Source organism: Eretmochelys imbricata, chromosome 12, assembly GCF_965152235.1.
Source record: "Eretmochelys imbricata isolate rEreImb1 chromosome 12, rEreImb1.hap1, whole genome shotgun sequence".
Lineage (NCBI taxonomy): Eukaryota > Metazoa > Chordata > Testudines > Cheloniidae > Eretmochelys > Eretmochelys imbricata.
The window spans coordinates 6,688,303-6,712,449 of record NC_135583.1 but is presented as its reverse complement, the minus strand read 5'-3'; the positions used below and the strand labels follow the sequence as shown (position 1 = coordinate 6,712,449).

General features: G+C 44.1%; 1 protein-coding gene across 4 annotated transcripts in view; it reads right to left on the bottom strand.

Annotated features, from left to right (window-relative positions):
* The window catches only part of LOC144272879 (diacylglycerol O-acyltransferase 1-like), a 39,103-nt gene continuing 14,956 nt past the window's right edge, over nucleotides 1-24,147 (bottom strand). For 2 of the 4 annotated variants that reach the window (XM_077831242.1, XM_077831244.1), the window contains exons 6-18: nucleotides 23,399-23,451; nucleotides 22,786-22,891; nucleotides 19,976-20,101; nucleotides 18,053-18,139; nucleotides 15,338-15,441; nucleotides 14,216-14,254; nucleotides 12,499-12,540; nucleotides 12,357-12,401; nucleotides 9,718-9,830; nucleotides 4,971-5,036; nucleotides 3,125-3,212; nucleotides 1,618-1,680; nucleotides 1-604 (exon numbers count right to left, since the gene is read on the bottom strand). In XM_077831242.1, the coding sequence (XP_077687368.1) occupies nucleotides 437-604; nucleotides 1,618-1,680; nucleotides 3,125-3,212; nucleotides 4,971-5,036; nucleotides 9,718-9,830; nucleotides 12,357-12,401; nucleotides 12,499-12,540; nucleotides 14,216-14,254; nucleotides 15,338-15,441; nucleotides 18,053-18,139; nucleotides 19,976-20,101; nucleotides 22,786-22,891; nucleotides 23,399-23,451 (1,100 nt within the window). In that variant the 3' untranslated portion in view covers nucleotides 1-436. Of the gene's footprint in view, nucleotides 605-1,617; nucleotides 1,681-2,303; nucleotides 2,543-3,124; nucleotides 3,213-4,970; nucleotides 5,037-9,717; nucleotides 9,831-12,356; nucleotides 12,402-12,498; nucleotides 12,541-14,215; nucleotides 14,255-15,337; nucleotides 15,442-18,052; nucleotides 18,140-19,975; nucleotides 20,102-22,785; nucleotides 22,892-23,398; nucleotides 23,452-24,147 lie in introns of all 4 variants that reach the window. The other 2 variants (XR_013347690.1, XM_077831243.1) reach the window with 2 other exon arrangements.

Sequence of the window (24,147 nt, the reverse complement as noted above, 5' to 3'; positions counted from 1 at the left end):
AATTCATTTCTCAGGCAAGATGTTATCATAAACAGCAGGATTTTAATATGAATAAAGAGCATCCACTATAATGTATATTTATCTCCAGAGCTGTTACCGGACTTTTGCAGGTATTCTTTAAAGTCAATCCTGCAGGAGCCAAAGATCAACTTGCTATTGAAGAGACAAAGGGATCAGAGGTGGCCAAAGTAAACAAATACATATGGCCCACAGAGCTCTGCACTCACTCATCTTCAATATGCGGGGGAGACCAGCATGCAATTCTATATCTCCAGCCTAGTGGCCAGATGGAGCATTGCAGGCCTGGGCCACCCCTCCCATATTAAAGAAAAGGGTGGCTTCAGTCTGTGGTTCTAATTTGAGCCAAGTTTGGGTGCCTCTGTCATACATAAAGACAGACAGACAGAGAGCACAAGGGAACTAGGACTGGAGTCGATTAGAAAAAAAACAGTCTCCAGCTTGAATCCTTCCGATGGTGCTGGATATAATAGTCATGAAAATACAAGAGCATCATGAGGGGAGGACCCAAGACCAGACTGATCCACATGAAGATGTTGCCAAAATTACCACCAAAAAGCCTTTTCATTAGACAAGCCAGTGGGACCTGTAGGGAGAAGCAAACACAAGTCACTAACAACATTCTTCCCAGTAGTTCCTACCGTTTTCTAAATGGTGCAAGTGCCCTTAATTAGAGAACAGGTTCAAAATGAATGGACTTTTATATAACAACGTCTCATTTTCTTTCTAACACTTCCCTTTGCCAAAGTGTCCTGGGTCTGTGCACAGCATAATTAAATTTTTTAAAAAATCATTAAAGAGACCACCTGCTAATAGCTTAACAGCTAAGCAGTCACAAGGAGAAGGAAAGGGTCCTATACAGAAAGCCAACAGATGTCAGACTAAAAGTCACTGTTGGAACAGAAAGGCTTGAAGATGGTTTTTAAAGGTAGGGAGAGATTAAATAAGATTTCAGGGGGGAACAAATTCTGCACCACAGAAACCATCATAGCAAAAGAGCGATCGTTACACTGAGGAAATTAACCCTCAAAATTCAACAGGTTTTAAAACCAGGTGGAACTATAGTGTACGTGGCCTGAGCGAGTTTCACTGAGCTGGTTACAAGACCACAATAAGGTTTTTTCTTGTTGGCTTAAAAAGATTTTATAAAGTGTTCAGGGTTAAATTACTGCAGAATTTGGTACGTTTCTTCTCAGATCGCCAATGGCTCTAAACATTATACCAAAGAAACCAAAGAACAAGGAAAGATTTCTCTCGGAGGGGTTTATAAGCCAAGATTTCTGATGTTTGGCATTTTTTGCCATAAAAATAAAACTGGGGTACAGGTTTTTTTAGCATCTTTACTGCATGTCAGAAAGCGACAGCTCAAAAACATTTTGTAGTGTAGCTCCCCAGCGTGAACTATGGCGGGCAGGAACAGCCTGCCCAATGCTCACCAGAAACCCTGGGCTTGGCAAAGCTTTCACTCGTGGTTTAAACTAAAAAGCTTCATGCCTTAATTATAAAGATCATCGCTAGTTAGCAGCAACAGTACAAAGAGCTTGGTAACCACTCCCTGTTAGATATACATTCATTGGCAGAGTTTCCATCTTAGCATACCTGGGCTGCCATAGCAAAAAACATCCAAAACCGGAACATCTTCAGTGGGATGGCAATTAGATACTGAAAAAGACAAAAGCAAGGATCTGAGGCGCACTGCCCTGAATGAGACTATAAGACTCTGCTCTTTACTATAATAAGCAGTGGAGTGTGAAGGGCCTGATCCTGACACGGCTTCAATAGGACTTTTTCCTAAGGAAGGAGTGATGTTGATACATTTCCTTCATAGTCAAAGGAGTGAAGAAGGGGAAAGAAAGCCTTCTGAGATGCAGAGCTCGTAAAGAACTACCAGTCTAATGCACTGACCATAGGGACCAGGGTGGGGCACAGGACAGCCAGCATTGCTGGCATCAGCCTGAGCTCACGTGCTCTGTCCAGTTCTAAAGCACTGTCACTGGGACAGCTAAATGCCAAGAACCAGGAGTATATACAGGGAAGCCTCCTTAGCCCTCTGGCCCCAGCCCTGCATGCAGCAGCAGCAGCATGGCTTGCACAGCTGCTGGGCTGTCCCTGACCAGGGGCCTGTCAGCCTTGGGCCTAGTTCCCCCATGACAGTCTCTGACAGTCGCAAGGCAGGTGTTTCTGGTGTCCAGAGCAGCAGTAACTGCACCTACGCTGCACCCTGGCCATGGAGGCAAAAGAGGCTGTGACAGGTGCGTTAGGTAACAGGTCATGTGGCCACCCACCGTCTGCAGGAATAGGGTTGTTCTACTATCCCCCAAGGCTTCATGAGTCCAGATGAGCAGACACCTGAGCAGGCTCTTCAGAACTGGGCTCACAGTGACAGTGCAGGATACGGAGTGACTCAGAACCTTTGTTATGAACTATTAAAACAATGGAATGTCCCAGGGGCCCAGTGCTAGAGTTCAGCCCTGAAATGGGGGATAGCCCTAGAGAAAACTGGAACGAGGAAAGCTGCACAGACCTGCAAAGAAAACAGAGCATCCTCAGCACGGCGTGGATCATCAGTTACTAGTGACGTATTTTTCAGTGGGGAAAAGTCCCATATTCAAGGAGTTAATTTTTCCGGAAAATTTTCTAGGCTGGGAAATTGGCATGTCTACACCTGCTAACCTGTCTCAGTAGCACTTTCCTCTGGCCATGCCCTCTTTTTAACTGACCACACCCCATTTTACAGCCACACCCCTTATGAGGCCCGGGGTCACTGTCTGACGAAGTGGAGTGAGACTCCTTGCACAACTGATGGATTCGACTGGTGAAGCTTAGCCTACTTTGGCACTTAAACCCATTTTCTGTCTAACTTACACCGCCATTGACATTGCCAATCCGTTTAGTCCCATATGCTAAATGCGTCTCAGCTAGCACACCCAGCACACACAGCACAGATTGGGGTCTGTAGAAGAGACTCTTATTGAAGAGAGACCATTAGAATCTTCGCAGATTTCGCAGTTTGAGTGAGTGATCTGTTAAAAGTCAATGACAATCATTTGTGGTCTCAGGACAGTGCCCCCTTGCTGATGCTTAGATCAGTGCTGTTGTGACCTACCTCATAGAAACATGCAGAGAGTAGGAATACTGTCATTCGGGCCTGCCACTTGTCATAGCCGTGATGCAGCAAGGGCCTGTATACATGTCTATGTACACAAGCCAAAAGAAAAAGAGTTACTTACACTGTTTCCTGGTGCAGTCAGCCATTAGTATAGTGTTAGTCCGACAGAGCTGTCTATGTATCTTATACCAGAGTAACTCCACTGAAGTCAGCTGAGATACTCCAGATTTACACCAGTAAATAAGTGCAGAGTTTGGCCCACAGGACAACTATTTTGACTTAACAAAAGCACTATTTATTATTTTCCTGCCCTTTAGCCCTATGCAGTGACAGAAGGAGCTAGGGAGAAGAGTAACTGCACTGAAATGGCTGTTGCTGGTAAGTTGCAACCTCCATTGACTTTCCTGTGAGCTTCCACATGGATCTTAGTAGCTTAGTGGTTCCTCCATATCTTTTAATGAACATGCATCGAAAATACAATTACACAAAGAGGCCAAGATTTTCAGGAAGGGGTTATTCCTGTCGCTTCCAAGTTCATATTTAAGGTACTGAAAATGAGTGGCCTGGTTTGATTTTCAAAGGTGCTGAGCAGCAGTAGTTGCCACTGAAGTCAGCTGAATCAAAATCAGGCCACTTATTTCGCTGCCTAAATGTGAGCGTAGAACCCCCTTTTTGAAAATCTTGGCAATAGCTTTTACCTGTAAGAGTGGCCCTGCTTCTTGTGCAGTACGTTGGTGGTGGGCAGCGTTAAGGAGGTCAGGGTGTTTGATTCTCTGCACTGTCGGAGTTAGAAAGATTACACAGCTCTCCAGACTTGTTACCCTGCTAACGTGGCTTAGACCATCACAACAAGGAACTCTCAGGTTATGCCCCGGTAATGTGTGAATGGAGCAGTACCGGCTTCACGGGGAGCAGGAGTCACTTTAGCACAGGCCCCAGTGGACTAACAGGTCACTATCTATCCTCCCAAAGTTAAAGAGGCTTTTAGGTTGGAACACAGCCACCTGTTTAGCGATTTGAACCTGCACCAGAAGGTACTATAAGAGCTACCAGTTTCAATGGACACTGAATAGACACAGACTCTACCTGTTTGAGATGTAGAACCAGATCAGAGCCTGCGTACAGCTGGGATAGCTGGGCTGCCTGCTGGGGAATCTCACTGCTAAGGAATCCTTTCTCCCAACCTCTCTCAATAGCCCCTGTAGCCAACATATCCCATCTGCACAGGGAAAGTGACTGGGAAATCCATAGAATGACAGATCCACCATACTGCACATTCCCTGGCCCATCCCTGACCATCTACACATTGGGGTGAAGTCTCAAGGAAACCCTCATGGAGCAGAGGTCTGTGATGCAAAAGGGTTCCACATTCCCTGATGAGGAGAAGGTTCCCAAATTGCATCCCCCACAACTGGAACTCCACAGATCAGAACCCCCTGCAACTGCAGAGGGGACAGGATTTGGTCTATAGGGTTGCTGTATTATTCCTGAAGATCCCATTCTCAGCAGCATATGCTAGATCCTTCCAATTATTTTAAAGTGTTTAACTTAACAAAACTGTTACATTTCCTCCAGCACCCTGCTATTCCTCCACGACCACCTGAAATTTAAAGATCACCCATTAATTATGCTTAAATGTCAAGGCTTAATTGCAATGCCTGAGAGTTAAATTTCAAGCCAGCAGATCTGCTGGTGTGATACAGCAGGCAAACAGGCCCATTCATGGTGATTTAATCCTTCACAAAGGAAATCAATTATTATTATTATGGATTCCCAGCAGCAATATTTCATCTCCTCACTGACGCTGAATCTTAACTGGGAAATGCAGGACTCATTTTTGTACCTGTCTAGCCACTTGTGGGCGGGGATATTCCATCTGGACCAGAACTGTAAGACGGAGTCTGCATTCCTACAAGGACAGAGCAAGCAGAAGGGACGTCTTTGTAAAGCACAGAAAGAAGAGCATACGCCCACTCTACCAGACACACGTTTTTCAGCACCAATTTTGTTTCACCAAAAATCAAAATGCAGCTCAGTCAGCCTGCTGATTATGACTGCACCTTCCATGGCACTACTGAAATAACCTCCGGATAAGGGCTTTGGTATTCTCTGTCATGCAACCCCTGGAATCAGAAATAAATGTCGTGCTTGCTATTTATGGTAGGAGGGTTTAAAAAAAAATCAAGTGCACCCTGGAGTAGTGTGCAGTTAAAGCCACTGACTCACACATGTGACTACTCTGCAGTTGATGGGCATGCATACATCCCTCCAGTGGTAAGCCCATCATTTTTACCAGAGCTAGAACTTGGGAGCCAATTATCTCACACTTAACGACGACACATGATTAAGGCTATTATTTAATCACAGGTATTTTTAGTAAAAGTCATGGACAGGTCATGGGCAAGAAACAAAAAATCATGGCCCGTGACTTATACCATAAATACACACGATTGAATGTTGGGGGGAGGGACGCTGCCAGCGGGAGCAGGAGCCCATGGCACCAGCTACCGGGGGGGAGGAGTCTCAGGGGGCTAGCCGCTGCTCTGGCCACCGCTGGAGGGAGAGCCCCAGGGGGCCAGTTGCTGTTCCAGCCGCTGCTGGGGGGAGAACGGACAGGACCAGCCGCTGCTCCAGCCGCCTGAGACCACTGCCAGGAGCCACCAAGCTGTGGCTGCTCCCACTGCTCCTGGGACTGCTGCTCAGGCGGTCCCCAGAGCCAGCTGCCCAGGGTCACCAGAGCACCGGCCAGTGCGACTGGCCCCGGGGCCAGGGACCGCCCAAGCGGCTGGCTGAAGAGCCGCTCCAACTGTGGCCAGTGTAGCTGGCCCCAGGACCATCTGAGTAGCTAGCCCCAGGGCCAGGTGCTTGGGCGGCCCTGGGGTCAACCACACCAGCCGCTGCAAAAGTCACAGAGGTCGCAGAAGTCACAGATTCCGTGACTTCTGCGACCTCTGTGAAACACGGAGCCCTACACATGATGTATTCTGCTAAGCTATGAAACCACTAAGTGCTGTGTGTGACAGATATGGCAATTTCCTGCAATATCCTTGAAAGACCTTATTATATTACATTTATGTATTATTGTGGGCTGGAATTGTATGTAACAATTCTAGGGGGGAGATGTGACAGATGTGAGACCTGGGAGTTTACAAGACTAAATTGGAAATGAACTAGAGAAGTATGGACTTTAGGGACAGTAAGTGTGAAGTGGGTTTCTTCGGGAATCCCTAGGGAGAAATTAATACAAATTCCGCAGTTCTGGTTATGCAAAAACCCGTTTGGACACTATGCCTTGAGGAGAGGGTCACTGTCTGCTAATTACCTGTTACAGAAGCCTGAGATCAAAGGCTGGAGCTGAACAAAGAAACAGCTGATCTGCCCAGTCTCTGTTCTGGATCTAAGACAGATGAACTCGTTTCCATTGGGAAAACCCTGTTGTGGGTCTGAAATACTAAAACCTACCAGAGCCCTAGGATGGACTTGGGGGTGATCTCTGGTAAGCATTCTAGCACAGGTGTAGGTTCTTGTATTGTTTTAATATGGTTTCTCTGTAATGCTTTTACCTTAAGAATAAATGTGCTTGCTTAGAAGGAGCTGTGTGGTCGCTTGACACTGTGGGTGATACACTGGTCAGAGCCCTCAGGGAGACAGCAAAGCACAGGCACTTGGCTTTTAAGCAGTCCGGCTTTCTGGCGATATCTCAGTGTAAGCCAGGGAGCTGTGCAGCCTTAAAATCCCTCATCAGAAGGGAGTGAGATGTGGGTCTCTGCCCAAGAGAGGTGCCCTTGGTTTACCATGTCAGGGAAATACAAGTACAGTTGCCTTGAACTGTGACAATGAGGTTAATATTTTAGGTCTCTCATTGTCAATGAATCAGTCATCAGACCTAACTGTAGAAAGGAAAGACTAAGGTATTGGGTATGGAAACATACAGGGAAGAGAGAGCCCTGAAAGGCAGGAGTTTTTTATTTCAGCTAAATTCAATATCTAAAAGAGCTGCTGAGGTTAGCATGCCTCCTCCAGATATTGTAAAGGATGACTGAGAACAGCAAAACCAATTTTAAAAAATGAAAGAAAACAGACTCTTCTTCCTGCAGATCTCACACCGTGTATCTTCTAGACCCGATCAGCATGAATCCTTTATACATTGTGTGCAGATGCTGCAGAGCATAATTTTACTTCAAACTTTTCAGTGTTACCTAATTTAACCTGCAGCCATTCCTCCTTTCCCTTGTACAGCTTTGGCAACTTGAGATAGGTGGAATCATCAGTCAATCAAAATGATGAAGAGGTATCTGCCACCTACTGCACTTCCTGCCTCTCACCCACTCTTCTAGAGTATAACATTCTGGTTTTCCTGACAATGCTTACACCAGCACCAGAAGATTATGCATACAAACAGAACTTACCCTGATGACACTCTATTAACTATCATCTTGTGGTTCTCTTGAATGCTGTATCTTTGGAGCTAGCTTACATTTAATTTATACTGTAGTTATAAAGAATTTACCACCTGGAGCTTACAACAAGATGACACAGTCTCTGAGACTCATGATATCTGGTGTGTGTCTTAAAACTCCAACTCCTGGAGTCAGATGAATATGGGAGAATCTCAGCTTTTTTAAAAAAATAAGTTTCTAGCCCTGATGTCTGCAGAGCAAAAATGGAAAACGTGGACTCTAAAGACTCAACTACCAGAAGGCAACTAAAAAGAACCAAAAGTTTTGGGTTTTTTAAAATCTCATTTTTGAGCCAATCTTATGTTTTTTGAGGCCTGATTCATGATTTTTGAACACTTGGGGTTGGCAGTGCTGTAGCTTAATATTTACACTTACAAAGTATTTGTCCCTGGGGGTAGTGACTTGCCATTGGGTTAATGGAGTCTGGGTTCACTTTGCCCTGCCCCATGAATTTGGGCCCTAGGCACATACTTAGTTTGCCTATGCCTTAAACCTGCATAACTGGGTCCTGTAGACAGCACCATGTCAAGCCTTGCCAACTGCTCCTTCTCCTGCCTCCAGCTGAAATTGGGGAACCCTGGATCCAACGTCTGACTCAGAGGCAGACCCTGCAAGGGGTCCTGCAACAAGCCTATGTACTGTACTGAAATCCTCCCACTGAAATCACTGCCTTAATTTTCCTACCTACTGCAGGGATTAGACCAGTAGATCTATGGAATGGCTTTGGAGCACTTTCTATACATGCACCTTTCTGATTGTTGGTAAAAGAATTCACCTCATTAATGCCCAACAAAGACCAAAGTATCGTGGTTCTTTACATCCTTTTCATAAGTTGCATCTCGTAAATCCACTCCGACACTGCAGGTGGATTATGCCATTTCTTGGGAGGCTGGAATCATTCTTGCTTGCTTCATATCGCCTGATCCATCCACAGTATGCAGACCATCCCTTCCACCCCTGCAGGCCATGACTCATTGCTTAACTGTATACATGCATACACCTGTTCTCAACAGCAGCATAGTTAGGCTGTAACTGACATCTCTGTGTGCCAACAACTTTAAAATATTTTCTATACCAATGCTTAGGAAATGAGTATCAACAGAATAATTACTCTATATTCTATGACACATATACTATATATAAATAATAATACACAGGAAGGTGTGTCATTTTACCCTGTTGAGGGCCAAAAGCACAGAGAATTCAACGACAGTACCTGAAAAGTAGGCATGTCTGGGTACAACTGTCTGTTTGAAAATTAAATAAACTATTTGATTTTTTTTAAAAGAACCCAAAGTTGTTTTTTTAAATGAAAAATATCCTTTTCCAATCTGAAGTACTGCAGGCTTTTCAGCTACTTATGCAAACTAGATCTTGCCAGGAAAAGCCAGCACCTGGAATCCCTATCGGTTGCTAGTGATACTAACATTACCAGCTTTTCTGGAAATAGAGGTCAGATCAGTGAAAATCAGGCAATGGTTTAAAGCGTAGACTTTGTTTTTGAACTTTCCTGTATCTTGTTTTCACAAGTCCACCTTCTGTGCAAATGGCAGTGGAAACAAGAAACAGATGCCAAAACACTTGTTACTTTCAGCTGCTGACTTCTGTTTTCTGCTTCCACAGGGAATTAGTCAAAGTAAGGTAAAGCCTAGATTTGTGGACCTTATCTGAATCTTATTTTAACAGATCCAATGTCTATTTCTGCAGGTAGCGGTAAAAGTTAAAGTATATTTGTAGAGTTTATGAGGCAGATTCTTGGGACATCACTTACACGCATGCGAAGTGTGGTGTAAATCACTGTCTGTCTGATTAGGTGACCTTTTAACATCCTATTTCCATTGTGTAAATGACTGCACAAGGTGCAAAGCAACAGAGCATCTACATCTGTATTTTAAATTCCTTACCTTGCTTTTCCCAGCCCCATTGTTATCTAACAATGCTAACTGACTAACAGTTACAGAAATTCAGTCAGTCATGCCAGATACTTGTACAGGTAGAACCTTTGCCAGCCAATCAGATCCCTCTTTTTTTGGAATACAATCTCCCCATTGACATTAAGCATGACACATAACAGTCTGATTCTATTAAGCAACAGCGATCTGTTTTGACAAGAGGTAAAAGAAACCTTACCACCAGTCTAGATAAAATTGCCGGTCTCCAAATCGAAGCAGTTCTGCAAGGCAGTTGAGGCAGGAGTGAAAGTACCAATAAAAAAAGATCAGCCAGATGAAATGATTTGGCACCTGTGTGGGAAACATAATAAAAACAATCCTTCCCTCCTGTACAGTGCCACTCCTCCAGCACTGCTTCACTATAATCAGATATAATCTGGCCCTTGCCACAGCAACTGCTCTCATAAAGAGATCTACCTTCTCCTGGATTTAAAGTATCCAGTTGCAAGCAATGCAATGGAGACAGGCTTTTAAATATGATTAATATAAAGAAACACATGAAAATGATTCAAATATAAATAAAGCTCATAGACTAATGCAAGGCAGGAAACTGAGAAACTATATGGGCCTACGGTGTGTAATGAGGTAATTTTGGAACTGAACCTAGCGAACACTGAGAGAGTGAGTAACTGGCTGGAGTCAGGCAGAGGATAGGCAAACTCTTCCAGGCAGTTGTGCCAACGCTTGTCATAGATCTGGACTGAGTTGTGCCCTGCGGAGATGGCTCAATGCAGGAGGGCAGGGTAGATTTTTTATCTTCAGTATGGATAAAAATGTAATATGAACTAGAGTGAATCAAATACATTCCTCTTGTACCCTCCAGGATTCCAACAGGGAAATACTCATCCATTAACCATGGTCCCACCTTCAATGTTTTGTTTTCTCTGTATTCTTGTAAGAGATAATATCATTTTAGGCCTCGTCTACACACAAAAGACATACCGCTTTAACTACACCGGTGGAGCAATACTATCCCCATGGGTGGATGCAGTTAGACTGGAATAAAGGTGCTTTTATCAGTACTGCTTAGGCTTGGTCTATACCTAAATAAAACTAATCCCAGCATAGCTACGTCAGTGAAAAAGCCACAATCCCTAGCAATTTAGCTATGCTGACAAAGTCCCCAGTGTAGATGCTGCTGTGCCGACAAGAGTGCTTCTGCTGACATAGCTAACGTCGTCTGGGGAGGTGGCGTTTCTACGCCAGCATAAAAATTCCTTCTCTCAGTGTACACTGCATTCACATTAAGGGGCTATGCCAGGATAAATTTTACTATACGCAGGAAGGGAAATAGGCTATCCTAGTATAAGGCAGCTTTCTACAGCTATACCTGCATCTATACTACGGATTCAACCAGAATAACTATTTGAGTTTAAAAAAAAGCACACCCCAAACCAAAAATAATTATATTGGTACAAAATCTGTGTGTAGACCAGGCCTTTCACTTGCAAAGCACTTTTCATCCTGAGGGATCCCAAAGAGCTTTAAAAGCTAGAGAATGGTATAGACCAGTGGTTCCCAAAGCCGGTCCGCCACTTGATCAGGGAAAGCCCCAGCGGGCCGGGCCGGTTTGTTTACCTGCCGCATCCACAGGTTCGGCCGATCGCAGCTCCCCCTGGCCGTGGTTCGCTGCTCCAGGCCAATGGGGGCTGCGGGAAGCGGCGCGGGCCGAGGGATGTGCTGGCCGCCTTTCCCGCAGCCCCTTGGTCAGAAGCATGGGGACTGTTGACAGGCCTTGGAAGGGGAAGCTACGCAGCTATGAACAGACATAGTGTAAAACAGGGGAAAGTGGAGGAAGGTTAGGGCTCCACCAGGGATGGGGAGGTCTTTCCCACATATCAGTGAGAGAGGTAAGTGTTTGTGGAAAAGAAATAACTGCTAACTTAACACAAGGGTTTTCACTCCAGCTCACAATAGGAAATTTTGTCCCCTCCTCCCAGATGAAGACCTGCCAACACCGATCCATGCACATGTCACCTACAGGTATGTGAAGCAGAATGTGAAAACCATGCACAAGCTCTAGATGGTATAGAATATAACTGCCCACCTTCTCCATGGCTTAGGCTGCTGTGAGAGTATCAGGCTAGTGCTCAAGCCCCTCCAATGGCTCGCAGTTAGCTTCTGCTGCCAATTTAAGGCCTTGGTCCTTATTTTCAAAGCAATTAATGGATCAAACCCTAGCTAAATCAAAGATCAAATTTTGATCTTTGAACCACGACAACAGCTGTGCTCCGCTAGGACAATGCAGATCACAGAGCCCACAATGAAGCACATGAGAAGCAGGGACAAACCATTCTCAACTGAGGGGCTCTGCCTATGGAATAAACTCCGAGAGGAGACTGGGCCAATCCAGACTCTGAGGATCTTCCAGAAATGCTGCGAAACCTTCTTCTTCAAAAAAGTAATTCCATCATAAGAATGACACAACACTGGCACCCCCTTGTACCCAAAAATCTTCAACACTGATACCCTCTTCTGCCCAATAACCCTTACCCAGAACAATAATTTAAAAAAGAAAATACCATACCTCAAATAAAGTTTTGACTCTAAAAAGTGAGACATGCCAGAGAGTCCATGAAGTCCACTAGGGACTTTACTATTGCTCCTGATTTTACATGGAAGGCAATCAGATGCTGTGAGATGGACAGCAATATAAAACCCTAAGTGAGATTAAAGAGCTAGAAGGGAATAGATCTATCATGGTTACTGGACCCCTGGCATTCCCAAATCTCCTTTGTTTTCTATTCCAAAGGGAAATTTCTAATAGTTACACATCAGCTTAACCCCGGAATCGAAAAGCATGCAGATTGACCTCACCGCTAGTTTTAAGATGTATTCTGTGAGCAGGGTGGACTCTATTTCCTGCAGAAACAAACAAAATAGATGAATGTTATCTCTGGCACTGGTCTGAATGAGTCAGAATTTGGTTCAAGAAAATAACCAGGTGTGATTTGCTTACATTTATGGGCTTCATTGATTTATGAATATTTGGTACAATCCACTGGAACAAAAAATAAACACAGAATTGAGGATATAAACAGTTCTTTCTGCAAGGCATTGTAAAGTGACTCATTCTTTTATGTCTCTGCTATAATGAAAAAGCACAAGTGCAGCTTGTGTAGCATACAAACCCTTCCTGGGCTGTCATACCAACTGAATAGCTAGGAGGACACCTGACACCCTGCTAAACAGCTGCATCCCAACCTGCCAGCTGACTATTGTTGTTCTCATGGGTAGCACTTCCTTTCGGGTGTAAAGACCATGAAGTTCTATAATGCTTTCAGCATCAGTTTGGATATGGAGCTGGAATCTCTACCCCCCTGCATTAGTGTGTGCATCACTGAAGCTTGGGGGTACAAAGCGCTTGTACTCTCTCTTCTCTAGCTGGGAGCAAACGGAACACAATCAAATGTATGGGGGTACATCAGCATGGTAAAGAATCCTCAGCACTTGCTATCATGATGCAAAAGGGTGGCATCTTAGATGAACATGCAGTAATAAGAGCTCTAAGTGCATTAGTAAAGTTAGTAGTTTACTAGATGGATTATTAAACTGTACTAATGCACTACAAATTATGCTTGATTACTGAAAAAAATCCTCATCTAAGTGAATCCTCCTCCTTCACTGCACTCAATTGCCACCGCTGCAGGCAAAAGGATTTTGGAGCAAACGGTGGAAGGGAAAATACTGGACAACAAGGCAGATGACAACTGCTGAGGACAGAGAGTGAATGGGATGAGCTGATGAACTGGGTGTTAGGGTAGGAATTGGGAACAAATTTAGAAACAGGCCAATATGGGGCATGGATATTTGTGCACTTGGTTGAGGATTTAGTCTCCTCATTGAATCCTCACTAGTCTTCAGGTCCCGGTGGAAATTCCTTTGCAATTTAACCCCAGCCCAGTTTAGATCTTGGCTATTAAACATTTTCCAGCTTGCTGTGAGAGGAGCAGCTGAGATGGGGAGAAGCCCAAAGAAGTGGCAGAACAAGTTTAATAATCCTTTTGGTGACTAGGGACGCAGTGGGTACTTTCCCTCACTCTCTCAGTCACACGTCTGTAAATTCCCAGTGCTTAACTTGAGGCATGGACAGCTGTGGAGGAGCAAGTCAGCAACACCACTAACAGGAGTGGAGAACTCCCCCTCTCCCCCCGCCCCTTCAGCATCTTTACTTTGTTATATTATATCTGCACTGTGGTCTCGTGGTAGCTCGCTGAGGCAGTAACTGTGGCTTGGTCTATACTTAAAACTTGTCCTGACATAGCTATGTCAATCAGGGGTGATGGCAAAACCCCAGCGGAGACACAGCTATGCCAACAGAAGAGTGCTAACATCAGCATAGCTAACATCGATCAGGGACGTGGCGTGCCTGCAGCAGCAGAAAAAACTCCTCCTGTCGGCGTACACTGCATCCATGCTATGCTGGCATAGGCGCTGTAGAATAGATATAGCCTCAGTCTAAGCAGATACTGACAGGAATCTAAATGATTGATCCATTTCCAAATTGCGTGAGTATTAAGGTAGATGCAGGAGCTTATTTTGACAGTAAAGAAAATGAAGTGGTAAAGGTCAGATCTAAACAGCTTATTGCATTAAGTGGTAATATGTGGTTCACAGAGGCCTCATTATCCATGGTAGCTGAATCCCTGGGGTTTAACCTTAGACAAAAAACATACCTGCTGTATTAGCCCCAGCATGAGATGAAAGAGAAAAACCTGCAAAGAAAACAACAAAAGTAGATTTTGGAGCCTTAATTCCCTTAAACTGAGTTGACAGTATCCTGGGTCATCACAGCAAAATCTCCAGTCTATCTTGTATTTAAACACTATAACCACCACAGCATCTTCAAGTGCAACTGACCCTAAAATATCTGGTGCTGCAGCAAGCTCGAGTGAATGGCATGCTTCCCAGCGTATCAGTCACTCTAATACAAGATGTCAAACATCTACAGCTGCAAAATACAAGGACTCGTCTTGTCATCTGTATTTTCATGAAGTCTACAGTGCAATTTTATCTTGTGTATTTCCTGCATTAACTGACCAAAGATCAGCTGATCCGGTGGCCTAGTGGCCATGCACTGAGTTATACATGCAGGGTCCATATTTGGATGCTAAGTTTGATCCTTTGCTCTTTGTGTTGGTTGGAGACAGGAGAGTTCCAGAGGCCTCACATCAGTGTCAGTGACCCCACTGGACAACACTTTACAGGCTGCAAAAGGAACCTTTAGCATAAGAATTGCTAAGGCACAGGGGTCTAAGGGGTATCAAGAGGGCTCCCCTATAGAGACAATCTATGAAAGCCAACCCCCATTTCTCATTCAAGTGTTCTAAAGATGGGGGTGGGGATTCAAAATGGATTTGTGAAAAATGGACATTTTTGCAAAAATGTCAATAAAAAGTCTCAAATGTGTGTTAATTTGATGACATTTCACAACACAAGTGCAGTACAACTTGCCTCAATGAAGCTAGAAGAGGCTTCAGGTAGCACTGCTGGCTCTTGCATTTTTAGGATGCATTTGGGATGGCATTCCATCCCTGGTAGACCAAGAGCTGGAAGGATGTCCTAGGACACTCTTCTAGCCCTCCAGGGACTGAGGGGCCTAAGAAAATCTTTTTAACACAGCAGAAACGGCTTACCTGTGTTTGTAAAATGTCATGGGAAAATCATGCATGGCTCAGAACTGTCACATTCAGCCTCCAAGGGAACATATGCAGTGTGAAACCTCAAGATCTGATACATTCACTATGATAGCGGGAGCAGAGAAGTGGACAGTTTTAAATGCAATGCCTTGTTCTTACCATTTCAATGAATCTCCTAATGATATAGCCTTGCCGGCAATTCTTTTGTCTTGGGAAATTCAGCTGGTAGCAAAGCGTGGGGGCTAGCAGGAAGTAATACAGATCTGGGGGAAGAAGAAAAATACCAGGCTTTAAAAAAAATTCACTCTTCATGGCAAATCGACTTTAGAATTCAGTTTATCTACACAGTTTGGACCATATTTATTTTTATTGTGAAGTACTGTGATTTCAACCAATCCAGGCTTTGTCTGAAAGCTAATGTTGCTAGATGGAACTGGGAAAGAGATGGAGGTTGCCATATTGTTGGAGCATGATATTCCAATCATAACCAGAACCATGGAGTATCTTGATGCCATCACTTTGGGTACCCAATAAACTGTAGGAATGCACAAATGAACATGGGTAATTCCAATGACAGATAATCTAAGGCTAGATCCTGACCTACACTACATGCATAACTCCAATGGAAATAAGTCACGTAAGAAGTGGGTGGATGACTTAGCTCACAGTGAGTGTAGACATACCCACGGCTGGCCCATGCCAGCTGACACAGGCTTGCGGGGCTTGCGTAAGGGACTGTTTAATTAGAGTGTAGACATGTAGGCTTGGGATGGAGCACAAGCTCTAGGATCCTGTGAGGTAGGAGGGTCCCAGGGCGTGGGATGCAGCCCAAGCCCGAACCTCTACACTGCAATTAAACAGCCCCTTAGCCCAAGCCCTGCAAGCCTGAGTCTGCTGACACAGGTCAGCCACAGGTGTCTAACTGCAGTGTAGACATACCCCCTGACAGCTAAACTGTGACATAAAGCAGCAGCCTGAAATGTGGGTGGTGCTGAATCACTCCATCCCACAACATGCGGTGCAGCAATTACCGGGTGATACAGTGCCTTCTGGAGTACCCAGAGACACCGTTCTTAAAGAGGGCAATGGCCATGCCTGGCTCCTCTCCACCCCTAGGGACAGGCTTGGCAGCCCGAACAGTCCTTATGTTCAGGGAAGCATGAGGACTGGAACTGTGGCCAGCCTGTGCATGGGGGCTCTGTGAAGGGAGAAGTTCCTTGCATTCCCTCCACCCTTACACATGTGCAGGGGACAGCACAATCTCGCCCTAAGAGGCCCTGAAAGGTTCATGAAAAAATTCTCACTTGATGTTGTTTGCTTTTAGCATTTATGAACGTATTCATTTTGGGTGAAACCCTGGCCCTTTGAAACCAGTGGGAGTTTCCTCCTGACTTCAGTGGGGTCAGGATATCACCCTTTATCTTTGCATCTTCTAAGTGACTATACACCACAGTCATAGTAGGGCTAAGCTGGAAGAGCAACACTGCCGCACACTGCGCTCCATAATAGCTAAATGTCGCTACATTTGTCAATCAGTTTGACTATGACTGTATTAAGCTATCACTGCTCATCGCAAAACGCTTTGGGATGAGTGAGGCTGCTGTGCCCACATAATGTATCACATTTGGAAGCTTGCATGGAGCTCAATCAGAATTCAACAGCTACAAAACACAAATCATGCAGAGACATGGCAGAACTCGCAATATAGCAAAGAGAACTCCTTGAACCAAAGACGTTCTCTTCTGAGGATCTTATCTCTGTAACAGCATTAGAATAATAGAATCCTAGAAAGGTAGGGCTGGAAGGGACCTTAAGAGGTCATCTGGTCCACCTCTCTCTGCTGAAGTAAACCTAGAACCTCCCTGACAGGTGTTAATCCAACCTGTTCTTAAAAGCCTCCAGTGACGAGGATTCCACAACCTCCTCTGGAAGCCTATTTCAGGTCTGACAGAGCTGTGCACACTTAAAGACAGTTAAGTTTTCATAGAAGCAATGACTAGAATGCAGGCTAAATGGCAGTGCTGTGAGATGTGCTCCATACTTTCAAACTTAAGGCCAAGATTTTGTAAAATGAGTAACTAATGTTAGGCTCCTAAGATCATACTGAGGCCCCTAAATAAAAGGCCTGATTTTTAAAAGTGCTGAATCCCCAACAGTTCCCACTGAGTCAAGGTGGGGATATCTTTCGAAGGCACCAGTGCCAGTTAGGCAGCTAATAAAAAAATCACAAACTTGATTTAAAAAGTAGTTCCAGGTATTACATCTGCCCCGAATGCAACTAGCCATTTTTGGACCATATTTGCATTTTTATTGTGAAGTACTGTGATTTCAACCAATACAGGCTTTGTCTGAGAGCTAATGTTGCTAGACGGAACTGGGAAAGAGATGGAGGTTGCTGTATTGTTGGAGCATGATATTCCAATCATAACCAGAACCATGGAGTATCTTGATGCCATCACTTTGGGTACCCAAAGTGGCTTTACAAATATAGTTTCCATTTAAAACATTCTGCCCCCTGCTCAACATACAAACAAATGTTGCCCTGTGAAAGACTCACAAACAACAGACTGTACAAGGGGAACTGTGAAACTGACTATACCTAAAGTACTGCCAAATATACAAAGTAAACTAAAAAAACTCAGATATTGTTTTCTCTGTTCTCCTCCATTTACAGTTGCCTTAGGTGGACTTGTAACAGTCGCAGGTAAAGTATTTTCAGCCAGAAGTGTGATTTGTAAGGGACAATGTTCTTTTAAGAAGAGCTATTAGAAATGCAATTTTTGTTCATCTGGTTATCAGGGTAAGAGCTGCTGCAAATACAGTGAAGAGTGCTGACGGTGAAGAGGTAACTGCTGAAGTATGAGGAAATGTTACCTTTTACTTTCAGGTTCATTGGGTACATGATCTGCTTTGACTGTCCTCTTTCGTTCCTTCTGGACTGATGGGCTGAAGGATCTGTTGCTAACAAAAGGTGTAACATCTATCATATGGTTTCAAGTGAATTGAAGGTCACAAATGACTTTATATAACAAGCCGGGGCTGAAGAGAGCTCAACTTTTACAAAGTTCAAGGAGGTGACACCAACACCAACGTTCTGTCCAGCTTTGACTTCATGCTAATCTGTGGGTGCATAGTTTCCAACACTTTGGGTCAAGGGTCAACTTCTTTTCCTCTCTCTCTCTTTAGGCACTTAGGTAGCCCCCATTCCCATAATATCTGAGCACCTCACAATGATTGCGTTCACCCTAACCATACTTCTGAGGCAGGGCAGGGTGAGGCTATTATCCCCATTGTACAGATGGGCACTGAGGCACAGAGAGGCCTTCCCCCATGTCACACTGGAAGTCTATGGCAAAGCAGAGATTTGAACCTGGGTCTCCTGAGTGTCAGACTAGCACCCTAACCATTGGACCCTTCTTCCTCTTTTTCACAAAGAAAACCACTTCTTCATGAAAAAGAAACCATCTCATGAACACGTCTCCTGTGGTTCATGACTGTGTGAACTACTTCCCCTTCCTTTTGTGATCACACGAACTACTGCCCTTCCCCTCTGTGATTATGCGCATCATCTGCTATTGGTTGGGGCAAACCAGCGCACAGGGTTTGGTTGCAGGATGACTGGAGGAAGCTAACATACAATTAAAAGAGGAGCCCAGATGAGGCAAGCAAGAGGCTAGAGTAGGTAATATTCTAAGCAGGTAGGAGCTTATGGTAGGATTTTCACATGAGCTCAGAGTTGCCCTAACTCTGAGCCCACTGAAATCAATGGTAGAGAGGAATTTAAATCATTTTAATCAATCTATTCCCAGTTACACCTATGTCTTCACTGCCAAAAAGGTGTGTTTTTACACCAAGACAGCTAGCTCCAGATACTGACCCCAACCCTACTGGTGACTCACGTGGGAGTCAATATGGTTCCACAGGATGAAATTTCTGCTTTTTCTGTTAAGTTTTTTAAAACCTAGCAAATTACATCCAAAAAAACTATGTTAAATGATCATTACGGTTGCAAAGCGAAGCGCTCAAAAGTTAGGAAACGTCAGAATTCAGGTTGCCTGTGCAACCTTAATTCAGCATCCTTGTGCGTATGCGTTAATGACATGATCACATTCTATCTTTTCCACAGGACCGCCGCCTCATTCGGTGCACAGGAGAGAGAGGCTGAGTTATTACTGCTGGTTCACCAGGCCGGGTGAATCCTATTTGCTCCCAACCAAGAGCATCAAAGGGGTCAGAATGTCTTTCGGAGGAGAGGAGAACTAGGGCTAGGGATGCTGCTAGGAACAAGCGAAGGTCAGGAGAAAGTGTAGGCTGAGGAGTAAGTATGGTTGTTACTTAAGTTAACAAAAAAGGCAAACCCTAGGGAGGGGCAAGCTTAGACATCAACCTATTGTGTGCACGTTGTTCTGAAAGCAGAGTGAGACTCTGCCTGTTCAAAAACACCGAGGCCCTGGTCCTGTTCCCACCAAAATCAGTGGTACCAGAGCTAGCCCTTATAGAGCACTTTATATCTTATATCAAATATTAATGAATGAATCCTTACAATAACTGTGTGAGGTAACAGATGTCTAGATGCCTCAACAAAAGCACATTTACAAATACTCTGGACAGAGAGATTTTCCCTCAATAGATTGGGAAGCTGAGACAAGGAGACTGCCACACAAGGAATCCATGACAGAGCTGGAATTAGAACCCAAGCCCCTGGCGTTGATGTGCTCGGTCCACTGAGCCACATATAAATGGTACGTTCTTTTCGGTGCCTACTGATAGAGATAGGAGGGTTCAGAATTTGCTGACCTTGCACTCTGGAAGTTCCTCTGACTGGTCTAGGGGTTCCCTCCCTATACCAGCGATTCACCTGGTAGTAGGAGAACAGTTTCAGGGCAATGATGATATACACAAACATGGTCAGCAACCCTCCAGCTAAGAAACAAGAGAGAAAATAACCTGTTGTGGTAGTTCCAGGTGCAGTTTATCTTTTCTTCTCAAACACACAGACTCAGGACAATGATGTTGTCTTTGCTAATTAGATAAAGGATATCAGTCTATCTGTGCAGCCTGCCTAATGCATCCATAAAAGAGATTTGCAAACGAATTCCTTCTCATTACAAGGAGGTGCCCAGTGACACTTGACTGCTTGAGTGTCCTTTAAATCTATACACACCTTGGGAGGCAATTTCCTGCTGGCACCGACCTTGGCAGAGGGCCCTGGCAGCAGAGATTCTGTCACAAAGCCCACAAGAGCCAACGCAGCCCCAAACGTAGGCAGCCCTTGGCCAGGGAAAGCGCATGGCAAGTCAGCCAAGAGATGTACTGGCTCAGAGAGAGGCTCTGCCAGAGAGGCTCCACTAGACCCCTAGAGACTGAAACGGCTGGACGGCAGCAGCCAGCTCTCCCCCGCATGAATCCCCCCCATAGCGAAAGGGGCCTGGCTCCTATAGAGAAGCACAGTGTGAACCGCGCTGCCCCAGGAGGGTGGCTCAACCCTGAAACCAGGCAAAGCTGTGAATCAGAGGTTGGTAACAGAAGTGATCATTGAAAAGAAAGCATGTGTCAGCCTGTTACCACACAGCGATATTAGAGAAGCCATAGGCTCTCTCTAGATTTAGTATAGGAAAGAACTGTGGTACCTGGGACTTTTTAGTGGCAAACAATGTAAGGAGTTAAAATCATAAAGCATGGCAGAGAAAGCTTCTTGAAATATGGTTTAATATGGTTTCCTGCTCCCTAGCCATGTAGCCATATCATATTAGTTACATTAGATGATGGTGTTACATCGCTAATCTGCGCACGCCAAAACTAAGTGACCCTCCAAATGAAAGGAGTACCATTTTGAGAGAGCTTCTCTATTTATTGTCACTCATCATTTCACTTGACTGAATTAACACTATTACCCACCTCACACATTTACCCTCAAAAATCTGAATGAATACAGATTTTTTTGGTTTGGCGCATTATTAAACAGAGCATGCAAGACATGAAAGTGTCATGGCATGCTAATAGTGTCGGGAGCTCTGGGTAGGCTGTGACACCTGGACTTTCCAATGATTTACTATTTGTTTCAGCAGATGGAGCTATTGCTATTGCATTACTATACATGCCATGCCGCTGCTGCTCCCCCCCCTACCCTGTTCCTCAGACGTTCTTGTTAACTGCTGGAAATGGCCCACCTCGATTATCACTACAAATGGTTTCTCCCCTCCCCGGCCCGGTAATAGCTCATCTTAAGTGATCCCTCTCCTTACAGTGTGTATGATAACACCCAGTTTTTCATGTTCTGGGTGTATATAAATCTCCTCACTGTATTTTCCACTGAATGCATCCGATGCAGTGAGCTGTAGCTCACGAAAGCTTATGCTCAAATAAATTGGTTAGTCTCTAAGGTGCCACAAGTCCTCCTTTTCTTTATACATGCCCAATTTGTTCAAAGAAAAAAGTACTTTTTTTTGCTTGGTTATTTGTTGAAAGAATTGCCAGCTACATCCAGGCAAATTATAAACAATATGATAGTTTAGCAAATTGGTTAACCTGCTATGTACATTCAGTGCCCAAGCTGCAGAACTCCAGGTTCACTAGTGTGCACACAGGTAGCACTTGTAATTATCACATACGTGCATATGCAAACTGGGTGACTGCACACTCAAATGACTAGCTGTGCATTTAACTGGCCATTTGCACCACAAATTAGGCTCACATTTTTGTATGTCCATTTGCAGGCCTCTTAGGCCTTTACGTAATTCCTTCCTGTGTGTACGTAAACAGCAGCTTTCACCTTGATAATCTGCCATCTCCTTCAGCCAGATTCCCTCACTTAGCCACAATCCAGTGTTTTAAAACATCACAGGTAACTACAATGGAAGTGACCCGGTGCCAGACTGGGACACTGAAGGATACATTTGCCAGAATGAGTAGGTTTTTATAAAGAAGACATATTTATGCACAGGTATATTGGGAAAAGGAATATAAACAAGTACACAAAAACTGAATATACATTTCCTAAAATATATTTTTAAAATATGTCTACTTGTGGGTGTAGTGCTTTAAATTAGAATTTGGGATAGATGGCCTAATAATGTATTGTACAAGCATCTATTTATTATATGAGGCTATAGACCAACAAAGGTTTCTGTTAACATCATAAACTTCGAGAGAGGAGAACTGGGACTCCTGACTCCTCTTGGTATGCAAACTTATTACCATCACCCCTGACAGAAGTTACACACATGTACAAAATGGCCAGGGAACAGAACACTTGGAAGAGAAGGATAGAATATCTTGAAGAATTGTCTCTTTATACTCTGCAGGCCAAACAAGTCAGATGAGTATGCATGTACATTACTAATAGAACTTTGAGACATCAAAGTCAGAATTTTAATGCCTGTTGTTCTGTGGCACTGTTCAGAGACCACGTGATACTGAATTACCAAGACTGCTCTATACACTTTTAAATACTGTGTCATTTTGAATTTTAAAAACAATATATTGTGGCCAGCAGCCCTTCCCTTCTCCTCCCACCTGAAAACAAACACACCTGTTATGTGACAAACTGCATATTACACTATAGTGCTGGCCATAAGTACCTCTAGCACAAAACAAGCGTCTCTCACCTGGAGTTATGGCTTGCATTCTATAAACCATCACAGCTGGGAATGTTATCAGAAAAAACAGGTTTACTGACTGCAACACCAAACCAATGCTTTCAGAGCCACGAACCTACAAAGGATAATAATTTTATAGCATAACCAGTGATTCTTTGGCCTTATCACTAATGTGCTTTCTAAATCAGAGTGATTTTGGCGGATTTACTGCTCATAAAAGAGCTGGACAGAAAGGAAAACTAGGAATGTTGCAAGCTTCCTCCATGTACCTCTACCAAAGGCCAACCATCTTAGCCTCCAACATATATTTCAACTCCAGTCTCTGACTCAAAGACTGCGAGTTGTGCCAACTGTGTGGTAGTTTAGGGCTGATCAAAAGCTATCTAGACTGAGGCCACATAACTCATTTTACTGGTGCCCAAATCTAAATTTTACTCTTGATCTCCAAAGCTGAAATGCACGAGTGCATTAAACTGTGCTACTTTGCTACTAATGTTCTTTACAATCAATAATGGCTTATGGGTATTTCACTTCTCCCAGTAGATCCATAACAGAAGTGTTCAGTCAGAAATACCATTACAGAGAGAGAGCACAATGCATAGCAAACCACCAGTTCACCTACCTTTCTTAAATACCTTTCTATAAAAACTGCAGGAAGTGCAAACAAAACAGCGGCTGAAAGGAAGAAAAATAATAAAACATCAGGAAATAAATCTGTATCAAACACATCTATGGTAAAGTAAGCGCACAGGTAGGACTCAACTGGTGGGCAGTGATATGTTCTACTAGAACTCCTCTGGAGATCTACAAGTTTCAGCAGAATGGAAGCTTTCATTTTTTAAAATGATGTTTCTAGCTCTTCTGATTGTAAATATGCTGTTCTGAATGTGATCCAACACGGAGATGACACTTCAGACAGAATGAAATCATAGCTCCCGGGGCTAAATGCTAAACTCTGCTCCACAGAAGTGGAAGGCCCTAAACACACTGTGGAACAACTGTGGTTCCCTGCAAGGATAGGGACAGCATGCAGTGCTAATGTGCTGTGACAGAGGTCATGTAGAAGAGTGGCATGGAGAGCAGCTATTATATGGAAAGTTCTAAAATGGCTCACTTAGGAAGGCATATGGGCCCCAGTTGTTATTAAAGCACATGGGCTTCACAAGTGGCTACGCAGCTGCTTAGCATCAACCAGCTGGGATGGGGAAGGGAAAATGTCTTTTCCTACAACTCCTCTTAGATCTTTTGTCCAAAACTGGACTGTGCATGAGGTGTTTCAGCAGTTAGTGCCAAGAGGGGTGTGCGCTGTTTTCATTCATCTCAATGAGATGTTAACTTTGATATCTGACAAGGACAGTTTAAATTCAAAAC